Consider the following 26,103-nt stretch of genomic DNA (forward strand, 5'->3'; position numbering starts at 1 on the left):
ATCTTGCCTAAGATCCCGCTAGGAAGAAGAATGCCTCCGTGAAGCTGACGAATCCGACGTAGTCGAACGGGTCCTCACAATCCGGCACGCTGCGGAACTCTATCGAGACGAAGCAACCCGGAAACACAAATCAACACCCGAAACTCACCACACGATGCACAACACATATGATGCATGAGCTACTGAATACATGCAAGTCACGGCATGACAAATCACACAATCAAACACTACACATTAAGTGAAGTTCAATATGCACGAGTTGCATATTGACGAAACTCCACGTTACTTATTTAGTTCACTCCCGGTTATCTACACGGCAATATTAATGTTGTCAAACATGCAAGAGGTGAAGCAGAAATTAAACTACCTATCTAGGCATTTTAAGTGAGGTCGGAAATGACATATAGCACCTCCGAAACGACCTCACATGTTAATTTATAATTCTGTCCAGATCTGAATTAACACCTTTAATTAGTTGTTAAACAGCAAAACAAATAGGTTCACGTGATTCTACGCGTCAAGGCAAGAAATCTACACATAAAGAACATCTCCAACGGAGCTACGGATCAAAAGTTACAAGCATCACAAGATATGATGGCATGAATGCAATATGTGTGCAACGATGGCTACAGACACTTCAAAACATACTACCAGCCAGAAAAAAATGAAACTACACGAGATTCTAAGCAAGTTTCATGTAGGACACGATCAAATCGGAGCTACGGTTCAACATCTACGAGCAAAACAAGAAAACACTACAATCTGCCAAAATCAGCCACATAGCATTTTCTACGCCCCACAACTACGAGCTTCACAACTCTGATAAACTCATGCAAGGCATGGCACGGAAGAGGGAAAGAAGCACTACTATGAACAGCTAACAACAACTAGCATGGCAGCAAGGAACACTAGGGAAAGAAGTCACAAAATGGCTTCCCACACACTATTTCAGACTTAGAGAAAATAACACCTCATGAAAGTGCAGTTTTCAGCCTGAAGCTACATTGACAGCAGAAAAATCTATAGCTAGAGGTCTCCAAATGGCATGAAACTTAACAGCATGCTAGAGAAACACAAGGGGTACAACTAACTCCATTGGACCAACCTCAAAAGAGCTACAGATCACAAGATGCAAGCAAGACAAGACAGCAACAAAATATAACAGATTCCAGACTTAGAAATATTTCAGCTCCTCTAAAACAGCACTATTTCTAGCAGCTTGAGGGTAATCAAACCACACCTAAACATGCATTTCTATTGCAACCAAAAATACCAGGGGCTAAACAAAACATCCAAGATCAACTCTCTAGTTGACAACTAATTCAAACGAGGCACGGAATAAATCCTATGAATTAAACAAAAGGGCAACTTAGCAAAATATCTCGCGAACTAACTTGCTCTAATGCTAAAACTAATTGCACAGAAAAAACCATGGGATTTTTCTACCCCGGAAACATATAAAATATGTGGGGTTTGCAACACAAAATTATGCCGCATAATTACGGGAAAATAACCTATATACGGGAAAATAAACTACCGGCAATCCATACACGCAAAAATACAAATGACTGGTCTAAAAACATGATAAAATGGTCCCTAAAACATAGACATTTTATCTACGGCATACGGGTAATCCGGACACGCACGAGAAATAACTACGGATCGGATCCTATTGAAACAGCACGCAAAACTAGGCATTAGGCACGCTAAACTAAATCAAACAAATATGCCAGTTGTAAATTCGGATTCAACGCGAAATTCTACACCAAATCCATATATTACACGTCTCGATCCGACTAACGAAAAAAAAATTACGGGCAAAATAATATTTGTCTATATTTCAGGAATTAAATTAATCCCAAAAATTCCTAAAAAGAAATTAAACTACCGGGCCTACTCGGGTGTAAAATAACTAACAACTCACCTAGGCACAAAATAGAGAAGTTGGGGGGGTGGTCACCTTGGGCCGGCCCGACCGGGGAAAAGAGGCCGAGGTGCTGGCTTGCCTGGGCCGGGGCGCTTGCTGGGCCGAGGGAACCAGCGGTGGCGGCCTGGTGGAGCTGGGCCGGCTCGGGCAGCGCAGCCCAGGAGCGAACACGAGGCACTGTCCTCGTTTTCCCCGAGCTCGAGCACGACAGGGAGCCATGGCGGCTGGCCGGCGGGAGTCCGCAGGGCGGTGGGGCTTGGCACAGCGAGGAGGTCCTCTCTTGGACCGGATCAGACCGGATCCGGCCGGCGGGAGGCGAGGCTCGGCGCGGGAGCAGGGTGCACGGGACCGGAGCTGCGGTGGCGGACGGAGCGAGGTGCTGTAGCTCCTGGCGGCCGAGCTAGCGCGGGTGGCGGCGCACTGCGGGGAACGGCGCGAGGGCGACGACTCCGGTGGCGGCGGCGGGGCTGAGATCCGGCTTGCCGGCGGGATGAGCCCCGGCGGCCGGCGACCAGCGAGGGGCGACACCGGGAGGAGAGCTCGGGCAGGGAGCTCGAACGGGGGCGGCGGCGGCTCGGGCTTGCGCGGCGGCGCGATGCGGGCTCCGGCGGGCTCCAGATGGGTCTGGCGGGCACACGGCGGCTGGGGCTGGTGGGGGAGAGAGTGAGTGTGGGGAATTAGGGTTAGGTGGAGCAGATTTCGAGGAGGGGAGAGGAGTGGCTCTCTAATTAATGGCATGGGGCTATATATAGACAAACGGGGGGGCTAGGTTGACCGGCATCGCGTTCCGGATCCAACCGCGGGGTCGGATTCGGACGATTCCGAACGCGGGACGTGCTACGTGGCCATGTTGTGTAGACATCCGGAGACGAGAGGGGAACAGGCGGCGTGGCAACGAATTTTAAAAACTCCGACAAACGTCCGACGAATAACCGAAGACGGTGTCGCTACGGTCGACCGTTCGGGTACCAGACGGACTCCGATCGTGACGAAATTCGACAGGCGGCCTAGCTATATTAAAATAACACCGCACGTTAAATCTCAACCCAAACAGAGAAAGTTTTCAACACACTTTTAAAACAGGGTTTCGACGATGCCGCGGGCGCGTGCGTGTGTGAACGGGCTCAGAACGAACAACGACGAGAACCGGCAACTAACAACGGATGCAAGTTTTGAAAACTGGCGGCAACGGAGATGCCGATGCAATGCAGATGGTGCGCATGATGCGATGATGATGCGACAAATAAAATAAATCACACGACGAAAACGGAATAGAAGGGGGAATCTTCTGGAACGTCGGCATCGGGCTGTCACAGCTAGGCAGAAGGACTGTTGGAAATCCACGCTCGCGGCGTCTTAGAATGTTGACTCCTCCAAGCTCATGGTTGGGACCGTTGGGGAACTCGGTCTGGCGATTCAAATGGAAGAAGTTACAAAATAAAGGAACTATGGGCTCTCTCTACAAATATACCTCACAAAAGACCTGGAACTGAAACAAGTTGCTGATGGAATTGGGTCCCAGATCTTGAGGATGAACATTAAGGACATGCAGGACGTCTCGAAAAAACATTGACCCGGGCGGTTTAAAACCTCGTTCGAGGTAATCGGTAAAGATGACTACTTCTCTTGCAGCGGGGTTGGGAGTCAACTCGCCCGGGGTGGTTCTCCAACCGATGGTTTCCTTACTGTCAAGAAGACCCGCCTTAACAAACTTTTCAAGAGTGGCATGATTGATTTTTCTCGGTAACCAGTCGCACTTCGTAATGGCCATGACTACAAAAGAAAGGGGAACGAGGCGACTCAGTAACAACAAGAAAGTATTCTAACTCGATGGTATGGGTCTACGGTATGTTCGAAAAGGATTTAGTGACCCGCCAAATGGGTGACATACATCATAACCCGCTATTCGGGCGATTCATGGAAGTATCTTTGAAGTATGGTAACTCGCCCTTCAAATTGGAAAGAGAAGGGTCACGGCTATGGTGATAAATTTAAGTCGCTATGGAAGCTGGAGCTAAACGGCGACTCGCAGGGGTTCTTTTTCCTTAGGGATATTCTCGAGAGACGAGCAAACATGTTTCTAAAAACAGGCAGTAAACTATGGATCTACAAGTGAATCAAAATAGAAGGATATTGCTTGAAATAATGGTAGCGGGTTATGCACATAACGCAGCGACAACATTGGATCTACGGCATAAAGGTCTAAGCTAACGAAAAGATGTGATAAAGTGGTCGTAGTTTGCTACTGCCTAAGAGTCTATTCCGAAAATATGAAATGGGTCTAAAGTAGGGTGTTTGTCGCGTCATGAAGGGTAGCTCGCAGGAAGTAATGGTCATGGTGTTCTCGGCCTAACCCTAATGGGGGAAGGTGTGTACCTGGGAAAAGAGGATCGGTGCCAAGGACGAAAGCGCAGTACTTCGTGTTTCTTGGCGCCCGGAAGACCACGGTCGATGGAGGAACTCCTGGAGTCGGTGACGACGCCGGGGCGCTGGTGCTCGAAGAGGAAGAGCGCGAGGAAGACGAGGAAGAGATGGAGGTAGGTGACGGGGTTTCCTCCCCCCCCCCATTTCTTCTCTCATTATTTAAAGTGAAGGAACGGAAATCGAGGCTATCAAGGCGGAGATCGAGGCGACAAGTCAGAGACAACGATGATGGCGCCTAGACTTTCGGGATAAGTGATTATGAGCAAAAGATCCGTTAATGGTTGCAGTGCTAAAAGCCCCGGAACTAAGGGGATGAGGTGATGTCATAGGACTTATCGTTCGTCGAAGGATAGAAATGGTAAGAGTCGCCCCAAATTGGTGGAGGTTTACTGACATGAATGAATTCAGGACAATCTGGGGCCTAATGTTGAGGATATTACCTGTGGGTAACCCGCCCTTAGTGGGTCGGGTCACCAAAGGGGCGACTTACCATTTATCGTCCGTCCCGTGGCCCAGAAGCTAGATGGCGGTTCAAGAGGTCGTGCGGATGGTGGATTACCAATAAAGCTCCTCATCATGGAGGACACGGTGACTTAGAGATAAGGAAAGCCACAAAGAGTAGCATGGCATGACTTTGTAAACCCTAGGGCCTCGACCTGTATATAAAGGCGAGTCCCACGGAGAGGTTAGGCGAGTTAGTGAGAATCGAGAGCTAGGTCAGGCGAGTTACGCCCTCCTTGTAATCGAAACCACCATTAATCCACACAAAGCAAGACGTATGCTTTTACCTCCTCACGAGGGACCGAACCTGGGTAAATCTGAGTCACCTAGTTAGGATGATGTTCTACCGAGTGGGCCCAGAGATACCTCTCCGTCACACGGAGTGACAAATCCCCATCTTGATTCGTGCCAACCCAACAGACACTTTCGGAGATACCCGTAGTGCACCTTTATACTCACCCAGTTACGTTGTGACGTTTGATACACCCAGAGCACTCCTATGGTATCCGGGAGTTGCACAATCTCACGGTCGAAGGAAAAGGCACTTGACATTAGAAAAGCTTTAGCATACGAACAATACGATCTAGTGTTATGCTTAGGATTGGGTCTTGTCCATCACATCATTCTCCCAATGATGTGATCCCGTTATCAATGACATCTAATTTCCATGATCAGGAAACCATGATCATCTATTGATTAATGAGCTAGCCAACTAGAGGCTTGCTAGGGACACATTGTGATCTATTTATTCACACATGTATTACCGTTTCCTGTTAATACAATTATAGCATGAACAATAGACGATTATCATAAACAAGGAAATATGATAATAACCATTTTATTATTGGCTCTAGGGCATATTTCCAACAGTCTCCCACTTGCATTAGAGTCAATAATCTAGTTACATTGTGATGTATCGAACACCCATAGCTTTGTGGTGTTGATCATGTTTTGCTCGAGGGAGAGGTTTAGTCAACGGGTCTGCAATATTCAGATCTGTGTGCACTTTACAAATATCTATTACTCCACTCTTGACATGGTTCTGGATGGAGTTGTAGCGGCGTTTGATGTGCTTGGTCTTCCGGTGAAACCTGGGCTCCTTGGCTATGGCAGTGGCCCAGTGTTATCATAGAAGAGTGTCATTGGACCCGACGTGCTTGGGACCACTCCAAGGTCGGTGATAAGATCCTTCATCCAAATCCCTTCATGACCCCTTCTGAAGCAGCTATGTACTCCGATTCACATGTAGATGCTGCCACGACTTCTTGCTTGCTGCTGCACCAGCTCACTGCCCCGCCATTCAAAACATACATGTATCCGGTTTGTGACTTAGAGTCATCCGGATCTGTGTCAAAGCTAGCATCGACGTAACCCTTTACGACGAGCTCTTCGTCACCTCCATAAACGAGAAACATCTCCCTAGTCCTCTTCAGGTACTTAAGGATATTCTTGACCGCTGTCCAGTGTTCCATATCGGAATCACTTTGGTACCTCCCTACCAAACTTATGGCAAGGTTTATATCAGGTCTGGTACATAGCATGGCATACATTAGAGAGCCTACGGTTGAAGCGTAGGGGACAATACTCATCTTCTCTCTATCTGCTGCCGTGGTTGGTGACTGAGTCTTACTCAATCTCATACCTTGCAAAACTAGCAAGAACCCCTTCTTTGAGTTTTCCATATTGAACTTCTTCAATATCTTGTCAAGGTATGTACTTTGCGAAAGACCTATGAGGCGTCTCGATCTATGTCTATAGATCTTGATGCCTAATATGTATGCAGCTTCTCCAAGGTCCTTCATTGAAAAACTCTTGTTCAAATAGGCCTTTATGTTCTCCAACAACTCTATATTATTCCCCATCAATAATATGTCATCCACATATAGTATGAGGAAAGCTACAGAGCTCCCACTCACTTTCTTGTACTGACAGGCTTCTCCATAAACATGTATGAACCCAAACGCTTTAATCACACCTCATTAAAGCGAATGTTCCAACTCCGAGATGCTTGCACCAGCCCATAGATGGAGCGATGGAGCTCGAGCACTCTTAGGGTTGACAAAACCTTCTAGTTGCATCATATACAATCCTTCCTTAAGATACCCGTTAAGGAATGTTGTTTTGACGTTCATTTGACAAATTTCATAATCATGAAAAGCGGCAATTGCTAACATGATTCAGACTGGCTTCAGCTTCGCTACGGGAGAGAAAGTCTCATCGTAGTAAACTCCTTGAATTTGTCTAAAACCCTTTGCGACAAGTCGAGCTTTGTAAACGGTCACATTACCGTTTGCGTCAGTCTTCTTCTTGAAGATCCATTTATTTTCTATGGCTCGCCGATCATCGGGCAAGTCCACCAAACCCCAGACTTTGTTCTGATACATGGATCCTATCTCGGATTTCATAGCCTCAAGCCATTTGTTAGAATCCAGGCCCGCCATTGCTTCTTCATAGTTCGAAGGTTCACCGTTATCTAACAACATGATTTCCATCACAGGGTTGCCGAACTACTCCGGTGCGGAGCATACCCTTGTGGACCTTCTGGTTCAGTAGCAACTTGATCCGAAGCTTCATGATCATCATCATTAACTTCCTCTTCAGTTGGCGTAGGCGCCACAAGAACAATTTCCCGCGCAGCGCTGCTCTCTGGTTCGAGAGGGGGTGTAATTACCTCATCAAGTTCTACTTTCCTCCCACTTACTTCTTTCGAGAGAAACTCTTTCTCTAGAAAGGATCCGTTCTTGGCAACAAAGGTTTTACCTTCGGATCTAAGATAGAAGGTATACCCAATAGTTTCCTTAGGGTATCCTATGAATACGCATTTCTCCGCTTTGGGTTCGAGCTTCTCTGGTTGAAATTTCTTCACATAAGCATAGCAGCCCCAAACTTTAAGAAACGACAGCTTAGGTTTCTTGCCAAACCATAGTTCATATGGTGTCGTCTCAACGGATTTAGACGGTGCCCTATTTAAAGTGAATGCTGCAGTTTCTAATGTGTATCCCCAAAATGATAGCGGTAAGTCGATAAGAGACATCATAGATCGTACCATATCTAATAAAGTGCGATTACGATGTTCAGACACTCCGTTGCGTTGCGGTGTGCCAGGCGGCATCAGTTGTGAAACAATTCCACACTTCCGTAGGTGTGTGCCAAACTCGTGACTCAAAGATTCTCCTCCACGATCAGATCGTAGACACTTAATTTTTCTGTCACGTTGATTCTCAACCTCACTCTGAAATTCCTTGAACTTTTCAAACATCCAAGATTTGTGCTTCATCAAGTAGATATACCTATACCTACTCAAATCATCGGTGAGAGTGAGAACAAAACGGTAGCCACCGCGAGCTTCAACGTTCATTGGACCACACACATCAGTATGTATTATTTCCAATAAGTCGGTCGCTCTCTCCATTATTCCTGAGAATGGAGTCTTAGTCATCTTGCCCATGAGGCACGGTTCGCATGTGTCAAATGATTAAAAGTCAAGAGACTCTAATAGTCCATCAATATGGAGCTTCTTCATGCGCTTAACACCGATATGACCAATGCGGCAGTGCCACAAGTATGTGGGACTATCATTATCAACTTTACATCTTTTGGTACTCACACTATGAATATGTGTAACATCACGATCGAGATTCATCAAGAATAAACCATTCACTAGCGGAGCATGACCATAAAACATATCACTCGTATAAATAGAACAACCATTATTCTCTGACTTAAATGAGTAGCCGTCTCGCATTAAGCAAGACCCTGATACAATATTCATGCTCAAAGCTGGTACTAAGATAACAATTATTAAGGTTTAAAACTAATCTCGACGGTAGATATAGAGGCAGCGTGCCGGCGGCGATCACATCGACCTTGGAGCCATTCCCGACGCACATCATCACCTCGTCCTTGGACAGTCTCCGCTTATTCCGCAGTTCCTGCTTTGAGTTGTAAATGTGAGCAACAACACCGGTATCAAATACCCACGAGCTACTACGAGCGCTGGTAAGGTACACATCAATAACATGTATATCATATATACCTTTAACGTTGCCGGTCTTCTTGTCCGCTAAGTACTTGGGGCAGTTCCGCTTCCAGTGACCTTTTCCCTTGCAATAGAAGCACTCAGTCTCAGGCTTGGGTCCATTCTTTTTCTTCTTCCCGGTATATGGCTTACCGAGCGCAGCAACGGCTTTGTCGTCTTTATTGAAGTTCTTCTTACCCTTGCCCTTCTTAAAACTAGTGGTCTTATTGACCATCAACACTTGATGCTCTTTCTTGATTTCTACTTCTGCAGACTTCAGCATCGAGTACAACTCGGGAATGTTCTTTTCCATCCCTTGCATGTTGTAGTTCAGCACAAAACCTTTGTAGCTTGGTGGGAGAGACTGGAGGACTCTGTCAATTACAGCGTCATCTGGAAGTTCAACTCCAAGCGAAGTCAGAGACCGTGTAACCCAGACATTCTGAGTATATGCTCACTAACAGAATTGTTCTCCTCCATCTTACAGCTAAAGAACTTGTCGGAGAATTCATATCTCTCGACACGGGCATGAGCTTGAAAAACTAGTTTCAGCTCCTGGAACATCTCATATGCTCTGTGTTGCTCAAAACGCCTTTGGAGCCCCGTTTCCAAACTGTATAACATGCCACACCTAACCAGAGAGTAGTCATCACTCCGCGTCTGCCAAACGTTCTGAATGTCTTGGGCTGTTGCGGGAGCAGGAGGGTCACCTAGCAGCGCATCAAGGGCATAAGCATTTTTAGCTGCTTCGAGGATGAGCTTCAAGTTGCGGACCCATTCCGTATAGTTGCTACCATCATCTTTCAGCTTGTTTTCTCTAGGAATCGTTGAAATTGAGATTGACAGGTGCGTTGGCCATTGGATCTACAATATTTGTAAAGACAACTTTTAGACTAAGTTCATGACAATTAAGTTCATTTAATCAAATTAAGTATGAACTCCCACTTAAATCGACATCCCTCTAGTCATCTAAGTGATACATGATCCATGTCGACTAACCCGTGTCCGATCATCACGTGAGACGGACTAGTCGTCATGGTGAGCAACTTCATGCTGATCATATTCAACCATACGACTAATGTTCGACCTTTCGGTCTCTTGTAGTCAAGGTCATGTTTGTACATGCTAAGCTCGTCGAGTCAACCTAAGTGTTTCGCGTGTGTAAATCTGGCTTACACCCGTTGTATGTGAATGTTAGAATCTATCACACTCGATCATCACATGGTGCTTCGAGATAACGATCCTTCGCAACGGTGCACACTTAGGGGAATACGTTATCGAAATTTTTTGAGGGATCATCTTATTATGCTACCGTCGTTCTAAGCAATAGGATGAAAAACATGATAAACATCACATGCAATCATATAGCGACATGATATGGCCATTATCATCTTTGCTCTTTCGATCTCCATCTTCGGGCATCGCATGATCATCATTGTCACCGGCGTGACACCATGATCTCCATCATCATGATATCCATCATCGTGTCTCCATGAACTCGTCACGCCAACTACTACTACTACTACTACTACTACTACTATAGCTAACCGTTAGCAATGAAGTAAAAGTAGTAAACACATGGCATAGCATCTCATACAATAAATTAAGACAACTCCTATGGCTCCTGTCGGTTGTCATACTCAACGACATGCAAGTCGTGATTCCTATTACAATAACTTGATCATCTCATACATCACACATGTAACATCACAACTTTGGCCATATCACATCACATGTCAAACCCTACAAAAACAAGTTAGACGTCCTATAATTGTTGTTGCAAGTTTTACGTGGCTGATTTGGGTTTCTAGCAAGAACGCCTTCTTACCTACGTGACAGCCACAACGATGATATGCCAAAGCTATTTACCCTTCATAAGGACCTTTTTCATCAAATCCAATCCGACTAGAGTGGGAGAGACAGACACCCGCTAGCCACCTTTATGCACGGTGTGCATGTTGGCCGGTGGAACATGTCTCACGTAAGCGTACGTGTAAGGTCGGTCCGGGCCGCTTCATCCCACAATACCGCCGGAAAAGAATAAGACTAGCAGCGGCAAGCAATTGACAAATCAGCGCCCACAACCTTTCGTGTTCTACTTGTGCATAGAATCTACGCATAGAAAACCTGGCTCGGATGCCACTGTTGGGGAACGTAGCATAAATTCAAAATTTTCCTACGCCATATTCAGATCTTCCTATGGAGAGACCAGCAACGAGAGAGGGGAGAGTGCATCTTCATACCTTTGAAGATCGCTAAGCGGAAACGTTGCTAGAACGCGGTTGATGGAGTCGTACTCGCGGCGATTCAGATCGCGGTGTGATTCCGATCTATTGTCGAATCACGGCACCTCCGCGTTCAACACATGTGCAGCCCGGTGACGGCTCCCGCATCTTGAGCCAGCAAGGAGGAGGGAGAGGTTGGGGAAGATCTCAGGCAACACGACGGCGTGGTGTCGATGGAGAGACGAGGTCTCCCGGCATGGCTTCGCCAAGCACCGTGGAGAGGAGGAAGAAGAGCGACAGGGTTGCGCCAAGAGAGATGGAAAACCGTATCTCCAAAGGCCAAAAAACCCCACTATATATAGGGGGAAGGGAGGGGTGGCGCCCCCTTTAGGGTTTCTCCTTTGAGGGGGGCGGCAGCCCTAGATGGGAGAGGGGGGGCGGCGGCCACGGAGGAGAGGGGGTGGCGCACCCCTAGGTGGGCCTTAGGCCCACCAGCGCCTAGGGTTTCCCATCCCTCCCTCTCTGGTGCGCCTGGGCTGAGTGTGGGGGGAGGGGGCACACCAGCCCACCTAGGGGTTGGTTCCCTCCCGCACTTGGCCCATGTAGCCTTCCGGGGCTTGTGGCCCTTCCCGGTGGGCCTCCGGAACCCTTCCGGTGGTCCCAGCACTTTGCCGGTGGTGCCCGAAACATTTCTGGCATCCAAACCCATCCATCCTATATATCAATCTTTACCTCCGGACCATTCCGGAGCTGCTCGTGACATCCGGGATCTCATCCGGGACTCCGAACATCCTTCGGTAACCTCTTATAACAATTTCCTATAACCCTAGCGTCATCGAACCTTAAGTGTGTAGACCCTACGGGTTCGGGAATCATGCAGACATGACCGAGACACTCTCCGGTCAATACCATCAGCAGGATCTGGATACCCATGGTGGCTCCCACATGTTCCACAATGATCTCATCGGATGAACCACGATGTCAAGGATTCAATCAATCCCGTATACAATTCCCTTTGTCTGTCGGTATAGAACTTGCCCAAGATTCGATCGTCGGTATACCTATACGTTGTTCAATCTCTATACCGGTAAGTCTCTTTACTCGTTCCGTAGCACATCATCCCGTGACTAACTCCTTAGTCACACTGAGCTCATTAGGATGATGTTCTACCAAGTGGGCCCAGAGATACCTCTCCGTCACACGGAGTGACAAATCCCGATCTCGATTCGTGCCAACTCAACAGACACTTTCGGAGATACACGTAGTGCACCTTTATAGTCACCCAGTTACGTTGTGACGTTTGGTACACCCAAAGCACTCCTACGGTATCCGGGAGTTGCACAATCTCACGGTCGAAGGAAAAGACACTTGACATTATAAAAGCTTTAGCATACGAACAATGCGATCTAGTGCTATGCTTAGGATTGGGTCTTGTCAATCACATCATTCTCCCAATGATGTGATCCCGTTATCAATGACATCTAATGTCCATGATCAGAAAACCATGGTCATCTATTGATTAACGAGCTAGCCAACTAGAGGCTTGCTAGGGACACATTGTGATCTATTTATTCACACATGTATTATTGTTTCGTGTTAATACAATTATAGCATGAACAATAGACGATTATCATGAACAAGTAAATATGATAATAACCATTTTATTATTGCCTCTAAGGCATATTTCCAACACTATCTTTATAATTCAGATTATCATAATATATTATGGTTTCAAACAATGCTTTAGCCATTGCTAACCCTTTCCACGGAATACTTTTGTGTAATGTATCAGGAGTTGGGGCGACGGGGGCCTCCGGAGCGGCGGCAGGAGCCAGGAAACCGCCTGCGGTGGTTCTGCCATAGGGATTGCTCACGGGGGCGGTTCCGCCATAGGCAGGTCGCTTGGTGTGTTCGTGTGTGGAACTGTGGACACTGCAGCGCCTGTGTGTGACCTGAATTTTCTTTTCCTTTCTTTTCTCATTTTTTGGGTTCTATAAACTGAGGGCAAGATTGGAAATTTTGAATAGATTGACTAGAAAATGGAGACACGCTCGCGATGGACTAACGGCGATGCTATAGAAGCAATATAATTTGTTTGTTTCTGGTATGTTAGCAATGCAACTTTGTTTCATGGCAAATAAGCCATTGCCGAGTTTGTCAATGCTATAGAAGCAATTTTCATTAAAAACGAATGGAGTATAACCTTCTTTGATAAGAGTTAGATACAATAACGCACGACACAACACAAATGTGAGATGAGAAGTAGCCCGCTTGCTCTTATAGAGCGATGCAACAAAGATTAATGAGAACGAGCTTCCAAGTTTCTCTCCGTGTATTTTGTGCTCATAGTTCTGGTGTTCATGATTATGCAACGAGGTTTCCTGCGTGAACAAGCCTAATCAAACCACTCCGACGTCAGCCCAAAGTTTTACAAACATACAAGGGAAATGCTTGCAGCCGGAGTGCCGGCCGAACCGTTTGGCCGGTCCCTCGCGGCTCGCGCGCCTGGCTGCAGTCATGCAACACTGTTTTGGTGCAGATTTATTGCAATCATATATAAATTTAATACACTAGCTCATACATGTAACATTTTTTTAGTGTTGATTTGCTACAAACACGGTTAAATTTGCTAAAAGCTTTTTCTATTTTGTTGCAACTTGTTCATTAAAAAGTTGCATCAATGTTTGGTTGCAACTCGAGTTCGTTGAATTTTTTTTCTACAACCAGCGTTTGATTTTTGCTACAACCGGCATTATCTTTTGCTGCAATCCTTTACTAAAAAAGTTGCATACACGTTCATCAGAGTTGCAAACCGAGTTCATCGGATTGATTTGATACAACCTTTTTTTTTTTGCTACCACGCATCATCAGCTTTATTTTTTCGCTATGATCACGTAGATATTTTTTAATATAATTTTTTTCTATTACAATCGTTGATAAAATTACTGCATCGTAAACAAAATTTATTGCATAAAAAAAATGCTACGCAAAAATCTAACGACGCGGTCCGCATACAACACCGATCGCGCGGCCGGCACGCGGCTGGCCGAAGGATTCGTCCGACGCGCCCGCAGAGCATTGCCCGCAAATGTTTCACAACATTTTCCCGACGGCCTAAATTCTCGCGTCCAACCTGCCCTTAATTAACGACGGTAACTTCGCCTTTTCAAAAAAAAAAAACGACGGTAAATTCGCGAGTCGTGCAGCGACGAGCAATGAATCCACCCAATCCACCACTACTCGAAATGGCGACTGAAAGTACGGAATCTGGGAAGGCATAATCGCCCTCGGGAGGAAATAGAAAAGACCAGACGCTGGCGGCAGCAGCGTGGGCACATGGCAGAGTAAAATCAATGCTAGCGGTTTCCAACATCCTCTGCCGTCCAGCCCAGCGCCCAAAAACCCTCCTCCGCCGTCGCCGATCGCCCATGGCGTCCGCTCCCCGCCGTCCCCTCCTCGTCCCCAAGCCGGATCCCGACGCGCCCGCTCCCACCGCCGATCTCTGCGCCGCCCTCCTCCGCCGGGTTGCCACCAAACCCGATCCCGACGCCGACGCTCTCCCGGCCCCGCCCCAAACGACGCCGCTCACCCCCGAGCTATGTGCCGCGCTCCGCCGGGAGCTCGAACCCTCTCCCGAAGACCATGCTGACTTCGTCCACCACCTCCGTCTCGCCCAGCGGCGCCTCGACGGCATCTCCGCCAGCCTGTCCTCCACACCTCCCCAGCCATCGCCACCGCCTCCCACACCTCCGCCTGCTCCGCGCAGCGCCAGCCTTTCCTCCACACGTCCCCAGCCATCGCCTCCCACGCCACCGCCTCCTCCACCTCCGCCTGCTCCGCGGAGCGCCAACCTTTCCTCCACGCCTCCCCCGCCTCCGCCTGCTCCGCGCAGCGCGGACCCCGCGCGAGCCTCTTCCTCGACCGCCGGAGCCAGCGCCAAGGGCAAGAAGCGCGCGCGCGGCACCGCCGGCCCGGAGATGGTGCGGGCCACCGTCACCGCGGAGACCGACCACCTCGAGGTCCGCATACTCTCGCGCCGGGCGCGCCTCACCTTCGAGGCGGTCCGGGGTGTCTACCACCGCGCCGGCCGCTTCCGCGCCGACATGACCGCCCTGAGCACGATGCTCTCCCAGGGCCTCTGCCTCTACCGCGACGTGCGCATTGTCGGCCCCATCCCGGGCATCTACGTCGGCGACGTCTTCAGCTACCGTGCCGAGCTCATCGTCGTCGGCCTCCACAACCAAACCCAGGCCGGCATCGGCTTCATCCCCGCCAACCTCGTCAGCGAAGGCCACCCCGTTGCCACCAGCATTGTCTCCTCCGGCGGTTACCTCGACGACCACGACAACGGCGAGGTCCTTATATACACCGGCAGCGGCGGCCGCCAGCGACACGGCGTCCAGCACAACACCGACCAGGAATTCGAGCGCGGCAACCTCGCGCTCGCCTACAGCCACAAGTACGACGTCGAGGTGCGCGTCATCCGCTGCCACGACTGCGACACCAGCCCCAGCGCCAAGCTGTACGTCTACGACGGCCTCTACAAGGTCGCCTCCACCACCTACGGCCCCGGAAAGTCAGGCCACGAGGTCTGCAAGTTCAAGCTCGAGCGCATCCCCGGCCAGGCCCCGCTCGGCAGCAAAATCTGGTGCTCTGCCCGGGATCTCACGAACAAGCTCGACTCCAACATCCGGCCGCGCGGATACGTCACGCGAGACCTGTCCAAGGGCAAGGAGGCGATCCGTGTACCCGTCTTCAACGATGTGGATGGAGACCTCTCTCCCCTCGGCTTCGAGTACATTGCCCGCCCTGAATACCCAGCGTCCCCGGTGCTGCCCAGGCCGGTGAGGCGTTTCAGGTGCTGCCGGTATGCGACGGCGGCGTGCGGCGGGTCGTCGTCGTCGTCATCTGGCAGCTGCGCCTGCGTGAGGAAGAATGGCGGGGGCGGCCCGGCGTACAATGCCGACGGCACGCTCGTCAGGGGAAGGCCGGTGGTGTACGAGTGCGGCGCGCTGTGCGGGTGCCCAGCGAGCTGCTCGAACCGGGTGACGCAGCGAGGGATGCAGCACCGGCTGGAGGTGTTCCGGTCGAGGGAGACGGAGTGGGGCGTCAGGGCACTGGACTTGATCCAGCCGGGCGCCTTCGTCTGCGAGTTCAGCGGAGACGTGGTCACCGTGCACGACGACGGTCACCACGCAGGCAATGCACCCGGCGCATCGACTGAATGGGGCGCCATCGTCGATCCGAGGAAGTTTCCGGCGAGATGGAGGGAGTGGGGAGACACTTCGGCGGTCGCGCTTCCGGACGACGCCGAGGAACCTCCCCGATTCGCGCATTTCGCACGGCCGTGCTACGTGCTCGACGTGTCCTGGAGGAGGAACTTTGCCCCCTACATCAGCCACAGCAGCGCCCCGAACGTGTTCGTCCAGTTGGTGCTCCGTGGCGACGACAACGAGTCGTACCCTCGTCTGATGTTGTTCGCCATGGACACAATCCCGCCGCTGCGGGAGCTGAGCATCGACTACGGCATCGGTCAGTGAAACTGGCGACAGGGATCACAGATGAAAAGGTTAGACTGCAAAGTTAACTGGCGAGAGGTCTCTGGAGTTGGTGGAGAATTTTCTTTATGTGATTTCGCCATTCTTGATGTGGTTTTAGCCTGGTCAGGGCTTACCTGCACAAGTGCTGGTGTGGGTTACTCTTATGTGGTTGGCACACAACACCTTCTGTCCTATATATTCACGAACTCTATCTACTACTCCCATATTTTATCTATGATTTACCTGCCCATATTAATGTGCTTGTGTTAATAAATGTGTATCAACTCTTCCTCGTGATATACCTATCAAAATATATTTTAGGATTTTATTTTGTAATCATTCATTGGTTTGCCAAATCTTTCCCTAATAAGAGCATCTCTAGTGGATGGTGTATATGGAGGTGGATGGTAAATATACACGTTGGTAGCAGAAAAATGCCTCCCATTGGAACGTGTATACGGGCGTGGAAGTTATACACGTCCATCCACGAGGCTATTTGTCATGCAAATAAACACGACCCAGCCACGCTCGTGAGCTCGCCCCACGCCCGCGTCCCAGAGCTCCCTCCTCTTCCTACGCGTGCCCGCCCCGGCCCTCCTCTCGGCCTCCCTCGGCGCCCGCCTCCTCGCGGCCTTCGCGTCCAGGGAGCCCGAGCTCGGCGGCGGCGGATCGGAAGGCGGAGACGGTGCGGGATCTGGGGGCAGAGGCGGCGGGGGACGGGATCTGGGGGCAGAGGCGGCGGCGGATCGGATCGGCAGGACCAGCGCCGTCGGCCAACGCACGCCACTGCATCACGTGCACATGCGGCGGGGCGTTGTGCGGGCGGGCGGCGGGGCGGTGCTGCGGGGTGCGGGCTGGCGGCGGCGGGGCGGGGTGGCCGGGGTGCGGGGCGGCGGCGGTGCGGGGCGGGCTGCTGGCGGGGTGCTGGCGGGCTGGCGGTCCACCGCCGCCTCCTCCTCCCTGAGAAGCAAGGCCGGGGCTCCCTGTGCCCGGACGCCCAGTTCGGCCTGCAGGGCTTCGGGTACTCGTCGGAGACGAGGTTGGGGCCGTCGCTGTGGTGGCCCACCGGTCACCCTAGCGATGGGAATGGAACGAGGGAGGCACCCTCGAGTCCATGGACATCTTGGATGCCACGGGGAAGGCTGCCGGCGACGAGGGAGACGGCTGCAATGCGGCGAAGCTCCCCTGTCTTGTTCTCTGAACTACTGAATCTCTTATCTTGCAGAGGGGGAAAGAATGAGGGGAATATACACGTCCTAATTTACACGTTCCACTGAAAAACTAGACGTGTATAATTTCCACGCCGTATATATGGACGTGTATATGAAGATATACACGTTCAAATATACACCATCCACTAGAGATGCTCTAATAAAGCACAGGTGTGCTCCCGTCGTTGCGGCGCTTTTACAAATAAGTCTTTGTGCTTTATGGAAATAAATCACAATACAAAAATAAGTAAGAACAAATGATTCTTTTTTATAAAAAGGACCCTGGCAGCATCACTCCGACGCGCCTCCGCCCCTTCTCCTTCTCCCCCGTCCAGAGCAGGGAAGAGAGCGCGCCCCCGCCCCACGGATCCATCGGCGTCGGGGTCTCTCGCGCGCTGGCGGGTCGGCTTCGAGCGGGCTCTGCTTTAAGCAGGGTCAACGGCCGGGGAGAGGTCGGGTAAAGCACTCTCGTCAACAAGCAATGAGAGAGATGGAGCGAGAGAAAATAGACTGAGCGAGCTCATTGATGTGTAGCACGGGATTTGTCATGGTGGTGTGAGGTAGCAGGAAGAGGAATGGAGATGATGTGTGGTGGCTGTGCAGGGGGATCTGCCATGATGGTGTGAGGTAGCAGGAGGAGGAGATGATGTGTGGATAAGGAGCTTCCAGTGCGGCTCATTGAGGATTTGGTGACTGTTGCTTCTTTCTTTATCAATCGTTGTTGCTGGATGCACCGATTAAAAAAACAATGCTCATCCATTGAATTTATGTGCGACTGTTCATGGCGTTTGAAAAAAAAAAGGAATATTCTTCCAAAAATGTTTATCTGTTAGGTGTCTTTTGGGTTCATTGTGATTATTTGACTGCACCGCCTTACATTTTGATGGCAACATTTTAAGTTAATAAAAACATCTATAACTATGAATCGCAAATGTGACTCCTCAGATGTTGGTGGACGCGTCGGCGGTATTGACTGGACACGCCTCAAATTAGCACCACTATGGCCGAACATCTCATATTAAATTTTTATATCCATACAAAAGCATGTAAAATAAAAAAACCTACATACTACATAGCTACTCCTCATCAAATATGTCGACTATCTTCGTGCCCTCCCGCGGATACATGCGCGGCAGTTGCAGCTCTGTTTCCTTCGGTTGCTCCGCTCTGACCTCCTTCGTCACTCGATTTGGCTTCGGACGATGAGCCGGAGCATCGCCATGTGGCATTCATACCGCAGCGACGGACAAGACGTCCGTCAGACCGCCTGGTTTCCGGATGAGTACGTGTGGGACTCCATCGTCAGGTCGCGTCATACTCCGAATAACAATAACATTATAAACTATAACCAATGTTTATCAGAACCGGATATAAGAAACTGACACACGGAACAAGTTTTACGATATTTTTAACCCGTTGCAACGCTACATGCATTTGTACTAGTAAAAACATAAGCCAATAAAAGGTGGTGTAATTAAAACAATTTTTAAGAAATGATGCCAAAAAAAATGAAACGGTTGGACCAAAGACCAAAGCACTCCGCCTGGCAGCAAAAGGAACGCTATTCTTTTTTGACTTCACTAGGGAGCGGCGCCGCACATTCATGACATAAGTTTTCCCGTGCGGTGCTTCCTTCCATCCATTTCTTACATGCATGCAACATTACACAAGCATGACATCATTAAATATTCTTCTCATTTTGCATTTAAAAATATTTATCTTTCAAACTTTTATCTCAATTAATGATCCGCTTTCATCACTGACTTTTCGCGACGAGATCTTCAAAACTAGATCCCATGTCAATATGTTTCGATAACTTTTATTTTCGTCGATACTTACCAGATTACTATCTCTTATTTGTCGCATTATTTATCGCATTATTTGTCATATAGTTCTCACATTAAATCAACTTGGTTATCAGGATTATGAATGTCGATATACCCCACTAAAAAACTTGATTCATTGTACTTGTGCTAGTTCATCCATTTACTTGCTTATTTTAGTGCTTCAATACCCATTTTTTAGCTTCACATAACATTGAATGCTTAATAAATATAAATATTTTGTCCCGATAACTATGTATAATTTTTGTGACAACTATATACTCATAAGATGACAACTATGATGACATAAATATGGCAACTAGGAACGGCGAAAAATTTATTGAAACATGTCAACATGAGATCTTATTTTGAGGGTCTCGTCGAGACAAACCTAACGGTGAAGGCGAATCTTGAATCAAATTATTAACCTGTGAGATAAATCATTTTTTAAGTTCAAAAAAGCACTTAATGCGATGATGTAAGCATGAGGTAGAAGATTCTTGTATATGCATGAAGCTATGCGAGCAGTTGCATGAAAAAGCTGTGGTGCGGCGCCTTTCTTTAGATTTTCCCTTCTTTTTTGAAGTAGTAGAGAATCAGACTCTAATCCTTTTTTTGAACTTATCAGACTCTCTATACTTGCAACTTATAACATGGATGAAAGTTAAGTTACATACGACTACATGCCTAGTTTTGCAATATAGATTTTCTTTAAAAAAACTACAGTAATCTAAAATCTCGGTATATGAATGCATGGGCAATGAATACCTCTGTTTCTAAAAGTCACGACTTTTTTTTTCACTTCGGTTTAGAAAGAAGAGGTAGAGGTCTCTTTCTCAAATAATACACGGGAAAACGGCATTCAGAATATTACAGTTTATAAAAGTAGCTAACAATCTTGCATCTTGAGAAGATTTACGGCGTTGTCAATTTGATACCATCTTGAGAAGATTTACCTTGTTGTCACCCACTCTCACGACTTTCTATCAACATTGCATAGATGCTGCCTAAATTTTGGTTATTCAGGAATCTGAGCAATGTATTGTGTCCACATGTTTGTAGTCATTTTACATCGGTCGCAGATCTATGTTGTCATCCTTGTTTTTTATGGTGTCACCCTCATTTTTTCACCCAGAAAAAGTGTCACGTCCTTTTGTCTTAACTTCTCAGAACATCGAGATTTTTGATCGGTTGCTTTACAACATTGCATTGATGCTGCCTAATTTTTTGTTGTTCCGGAATCTGAGCTATGTCATGTGTCCATATGATTGTGGCCACTTTGCATCGGTTGCAAGCCTATGGTGCCACTCTCGTTTCTCTGCCCAAAGGACGTATCGTGTCCTCATGTCTTAACTTCTCAAAGTGTCAAGACCATTGCTCGGTAGCTTTCCATCAACATTGCATTGTTGCTGCCTAAATTCGGGATCGGGTAGGGATGATAATGGGTATCCATTACCCACGTACCCTACGGGTAAAAAACCTATTAGGGTAAGGGTACGAGACAAAAATTTACCCATGTGTATATAAATAGGAAAATCTGAGACCCGTTGGGTAGAGCGGGTATGGGTATGGAATCATATAACCCATACCCATATACCCATGTACCCATATAAAATCTATGTAAACTCAAAATTATCTCTATAATCTACACGATGTCAATAATTTATGAATTGAAAGTGTATGTCTATGTGTTGTTGTTTATGACTATATGATGTTATTTTATAAGTATGTGTTGTAGTTATAATCTATTTTTGTAAACTATATGATACAATGCAGTTTATAACTATAAAATTTCTAAACTGATGTTTTGCAAATATGGGTAATTTTACCCGCGGGTACCCGTCTGCCCTGTCGGGTAACGGGTATGGGGAAAAAAAATCCCTGTTGACGGGTATGGGTAAGGGTAATGGGTAATATCATACGGGGCGGGTAAGGGTATGAGGAGGCTCCACCCGTCCAATACCCTCCGGATGTCATCCCTAGATCGGGTTGGTTTAGTTTTCTGGTGTATTCGTCCGGCTAGCTTTCATTGTCTTCGGAGTTTCTACATACCATTACCTGAGTTTTCTTTTCCAGGGTGGCGATATGCTTCTAGAATCACGGTGCCAAACTCTGTACCGATGAGTAATTGGCTGCTACTTCTACAAGCTCCTTGGAATATAAAGTTTGCTCCGTCAAGGAGGAGGCCCAGAGGTGGCAGTGAGCTATGCACATTGTGCACCGTCGGTGGATTCAGGAGAAAGAAGACTTCTTCATCCCACAGGATTCGAATGTATTTTTTTTATATGGATGTATTTGTTAGGACGAGTGATGTTTAATATATCACTTTAGGCCCTTTAAAAAATTGATTTTCAATTCTTAAATTCTATATGGGGGCTCCTATGTGTTGCATTTTGCATCAAATGGTTGCGCGACGCACAACGAGGCAACGAAGTTGCCCAGACTAAAATTGGGAGCACACCATGCAAAATTCCAAAATATCATGCACTCGCTTGAGTTCGAACACATGACCTCACCTACGAGCAAGCTGCTAACAAGCGGGGCTGAACATATTTGCTGACTAATAGGTAGCGCGGGGTGCATTCGATCAAACCTTTTATGAAAATTTAGATGCCATTTTTTCTTTAGAAAGTGAATATTTTTTGAAACACAGAAGTTTCAAAATTATTGAACAAAATTTTTGAAACGTCTACTTGAAGTTTCAAAATTATTGAACCAAAATTTTGAAACGTCTACTTTTTTTATCGAGCATAATTTCAAAAATGGGCATGTTTTCTGAAATTCTGATATATTTTTGAATATGTGATACATTTTGTAAATTAATGGTGAATAATAAATGAAAACTCTAATATTTTTAAAATTTTGAAATCACAAACTATTCGTGAATCTATGAACATTTTTTGGAAAAAGTCAATGGTTTCTGAGTTATTATTTTGAAAAGATATAAACGTTTTTCAAAAATACTAACATTTTTTAGATTTCCTCAACAATTTCGAAAACAAGAACATTTTGAAATTTGCGAACCAAAAAATGAAAATGGAACACTTGTTAAACGTGAATATATTTTGAATCTGTATGTTTTTTTGATAAATGGGAACTATTTTTTAATTTATGAATAAAAATTGAAAAAGGAAACATTTTTTAAAACTCCAAAGAATTTTCAGAACCAAAAAACAGTTTCTGAAATTTCATATTATTTGAATTTCTCTAACATATTTTAAAATTAAAATCAAACAAGAAACAAAGAAAAAAAGTACTCCCTCTGTCCTAAAATAAGTGTCTTGAGCTTAGTACAATTTTATACTAGAGTAGTACAAAGTTGAGACAATTATTTTGAGACAGAGGGAGTATTAAACTAAAAAAAACCTGGTTTAGAGATCTTTTAGAAGGTTCCCAAAGTTGATAAAACCGGCTGGGAAGAAAGTTTCCAAAACGGGAACTGTGCGGCTACACGTATAATGGAAGATGGGCCAACCGAATTGATAACATGTTTGTGCGATTGGTCGACCCTCTAACACAAAAAAACGTCAAATAGGGTCTTTCCATTCTATAAAAAATGTTACTGATGTATAGAAAAATATACAATGTATACAAATAATATATACATGTGGTCAAAAAAAGAAAAAGAAAGTATTGAAAAACTGTAGAAACTTGGTGAAAACTAAAAGAATGAAAACCCAAAGAAAACAGTGAAAAACCCCGATAAAAATCAGAGAGAGAGAAAAAAAAACTCACGCCGCTGCTACAAAACTGGATCGGCTGTGTTGCGCCATGAGACGAGCTAGAGCTACGTGTCATAACATGCGAGAAATAGCCCTATCGTGTCATAATAGACGAGAAATAACGTGCTACTTGTAAGCTTTTTTTTTAGCATAATATTCCCTCCAATAAAAAATATAAAAGCGTATACGTAGATCACTAGCAATGATCTACTCCCTCCGTTTCTAAATATAAGTCTTTTAAGAGATTTCACTAGGTGACTACATACGAAGCAAAATGAGTGAATATATACTCTAAAGTATGTCTACATACATCCGTATATAGTTCTTTAGTAGAATCTCTAGAAAGACTTATATTTAGGAACGAAGGGAGTAATAAACACTCTTGTATTTCTTTACAGAGGTAGGAATTTACTTCTTGCAAGCCCGCATATATACAAGTGACCAAAGTATACCAATCGATACAAGGACTGAAATTAAGCCCAGCCCATGTAGACGGATTTGTACAATAAGGCCCAACCTGATGAAGCCCATCTCCTGCATACTGCAGTCCCCCAAGAAAAATATCTCCCCGTCGCTCGCATCCAACGACCTCTCTCTGTTCGCTACCGAGCCCCCTTCGCCTATCTGCAGCTGTACATCCACACAAGACGAGCCCCCAAACCCAAAACCCTACCACGCCTCCGCGCCCATGGCCCCTCCCTCGCCGCGCCCCTCCGCCGCCGCTCCCTCCGGAGCGCCGGTCGACGCGCTCTTCCTCCAGAACCTGATGAGCCGCGTCCAGCTCCGCCCGCCCTTCCTGGACACCAACTCCTTCCTCACCCAGGACCTCGACGACTTCCTCCTCAACGAGATCGCCGCGCTCTCCGCCGCGGCGGGCGAGTCCGACGACGATGACGACGACCAAGAAGAAGGGGAGGACGGCGGCCTCTCCGATGGGGAGGGCTCCGCGGAGGCCAGGCGGCGCCGGATGCTCTCGCGGGAGGAGACCAAGCTGGAGAAGGAGATCGTCAGGATGGTGCTCGCCGGCGACGGGGACGCCCTCAAGCCCAACTCGGGCCAGTCCGTCGCCGTCGGCGACCACCACGTCTGCGTCGGCTTCCACGACGAGGCCGGCGGGGAGTACCGCGTGTGGGAGTGGCACGGCCACGTCATGCTCTTTGACGACGAGGACGGCTACTCCGCCGAGTACATCTACGGGAACCACTTCGAGCCGCTCGCTGCCGCCACTGCCAGGGCCAAGCAGAAGGACAAGGAGAAGAGAGAGAAAGACCTCACCTCGGGCCTCCGGGATTTGATTGTGGGTGATGGGGACGGTGGCAATGGCTTGAGTTTGAATGGCAATGGCGGAGGCCCCAGGGTGGTCCGCAGGAACGTCGTAAGTGCCCCTGCAGCAGCGCCTGCAAGGTAATCCTTTCTAGCAGTTTGCACCGGGGGCTGCTATGCTCGGAGTGAATGCATCAATACCAGGGGCAGAGCCAATAAAGTTTTAACCTTCTTTTCTCTAATGATTGTTTAAGCAGTCTCTTTTGATCTAAGGAGAAAGGCTCTGTAATTCACTTTTCGCATGATATATGCAATGTGCCCACTGGATTTTGGTTTGGAGTTTTTGTTCAATACTGAAAATATGTGCTGTTTCTTCTTCTCATATGAACCTACTAGGATACAAATTGGAGATAACACATAAGCTTCTGTTAAGTACTTGTCAATTTTTGTTCATACTTACTTCACATCCTCTTTGTTTACTTGTTACTGCTGCAAACCTGTAACTGCATTGGAACCTTTGTATCTTAGGTTAGCGGTGAAACTTTAGTGGTTAGTTAGTACCACCGGGTGATTATGTGTAGGCCTTGAAGAGTGAGGGGCACCTTTTAATTGACTCTCTTGGAGGTAATAATATATTTGGAGTTAATAAAGAGATCAAACTTTAGACCACTTAGGTGAAACACCGTTTAATTGTAGTCCATTTTCGTGTGATGCAAACTGGATTTTCTCTTTGTGACCTTTCTGATACAAACCTTGAACACAATTGATGTAGATGAGCCAGAATGATTTCTTAATCCCCTGCTATTATTCAACCTTTGGGTTTTCTGACTATGTAACTGCACTGGTAATCATTTCCTGAAAAAACTCAGTAGGATTGTTTTTTTTCTTTTTCCTAAAGCCCGAATAATGGATTTGGGTTGCATTTCTTCATCTCATTGCAGTGGCGGCGCCAGGAAATGAAGGCTGGGTATTCATCCAAATTTTTTTTTTGCTCTAAATGTGGTATATGAACCAAACAACACAAAACTAGTAATATATGAACAAAACAACACTATCATAACGGCAATAGTAATATTTCAATGTATCAGACCATAACGCCATAAATACATAAGTACCTTTTGATTGATAAAGTGATGATATCAAAATGAACAGGAGAAGTACAAGTACTAGATGCAGCTACTGTCCGATTCGGTGTGGATAGTTCCTCTGTTTTCCTTGGCTTTGAAGCCTTTTCCCACATTGCAAATATGCTACTGCCAACAATTCCACTCATCTTCATCTACATTAGGAAAACAAGGGGAACATAAATTTAAATACTTGCATCTGTTAAATAAATCGACTACCTGCATCTAGTAAATTAGAGCAAATCAAGAAATTCCCAAATTGAAGGCGGGGGCGGACCGACAGACTTATGTTTCTTTTCCCGGGGGGGGGGGGGGGGGGGTCCGT

The 26,103-nt window shown here is 47.1% G+C and overlaps 2 protein-coding genes across 2 annotated transcripts; both read left to right on the forward strand.

The window, feature by feature from the left end:
- Positions 1-14,429: 14,429 nt before the first annotated feature.
- Positions 14,430-16,909, forward strand: LOC123446631 (histone-lysine N-methyltransferase family member SUVH2-like). Its single transcript, XM_045123203.1, has one exon. The coding sequence runs from the start codon at positions 14,449-14,451 to the stop codon at positions 16,633-16,635; it is 2,187 nt and encodes a 728-aa protein (XP_044979138.1). The 5' UTR covers positions 14,430-14,448; the 3' UTR covers positions 16,636-16,909.
- Positions 16,910-23,911: 7,002 nt separating this feature from the next.
- Positions 23,912-24,993, forward strand: LOC123450623. The gene has a single exon (XM_045127781.1). The coding sequence runs from the start codon at positions 23,912-23,914 to the stop codon at positions 24,797-24,799; it is 888 nt and encodes a 295-aa protein (XP_044983716.1). The 3' UTR covers positions 24,800-24,993.
- Positions 24,994-26,103: the final 1,110 nt, after the last annotated feature.

Source organism: Hordeum vulgare, chromosome 4H (genome assembly GCF_904849725.1).
Source record: "Hordeum vulgare subsp. vulgare chromosome 4H, MorexV3_pseudomolecules_assembly, whole genome shotgun sequence".
Classification (NCBI taxonomy): domain Eukaryota; kingdom Viridiplantae; phylum Streptophyta; class Magnoliopsida; order Poales; family Poaceae; genus Hordeum; species Hordeum vulgare.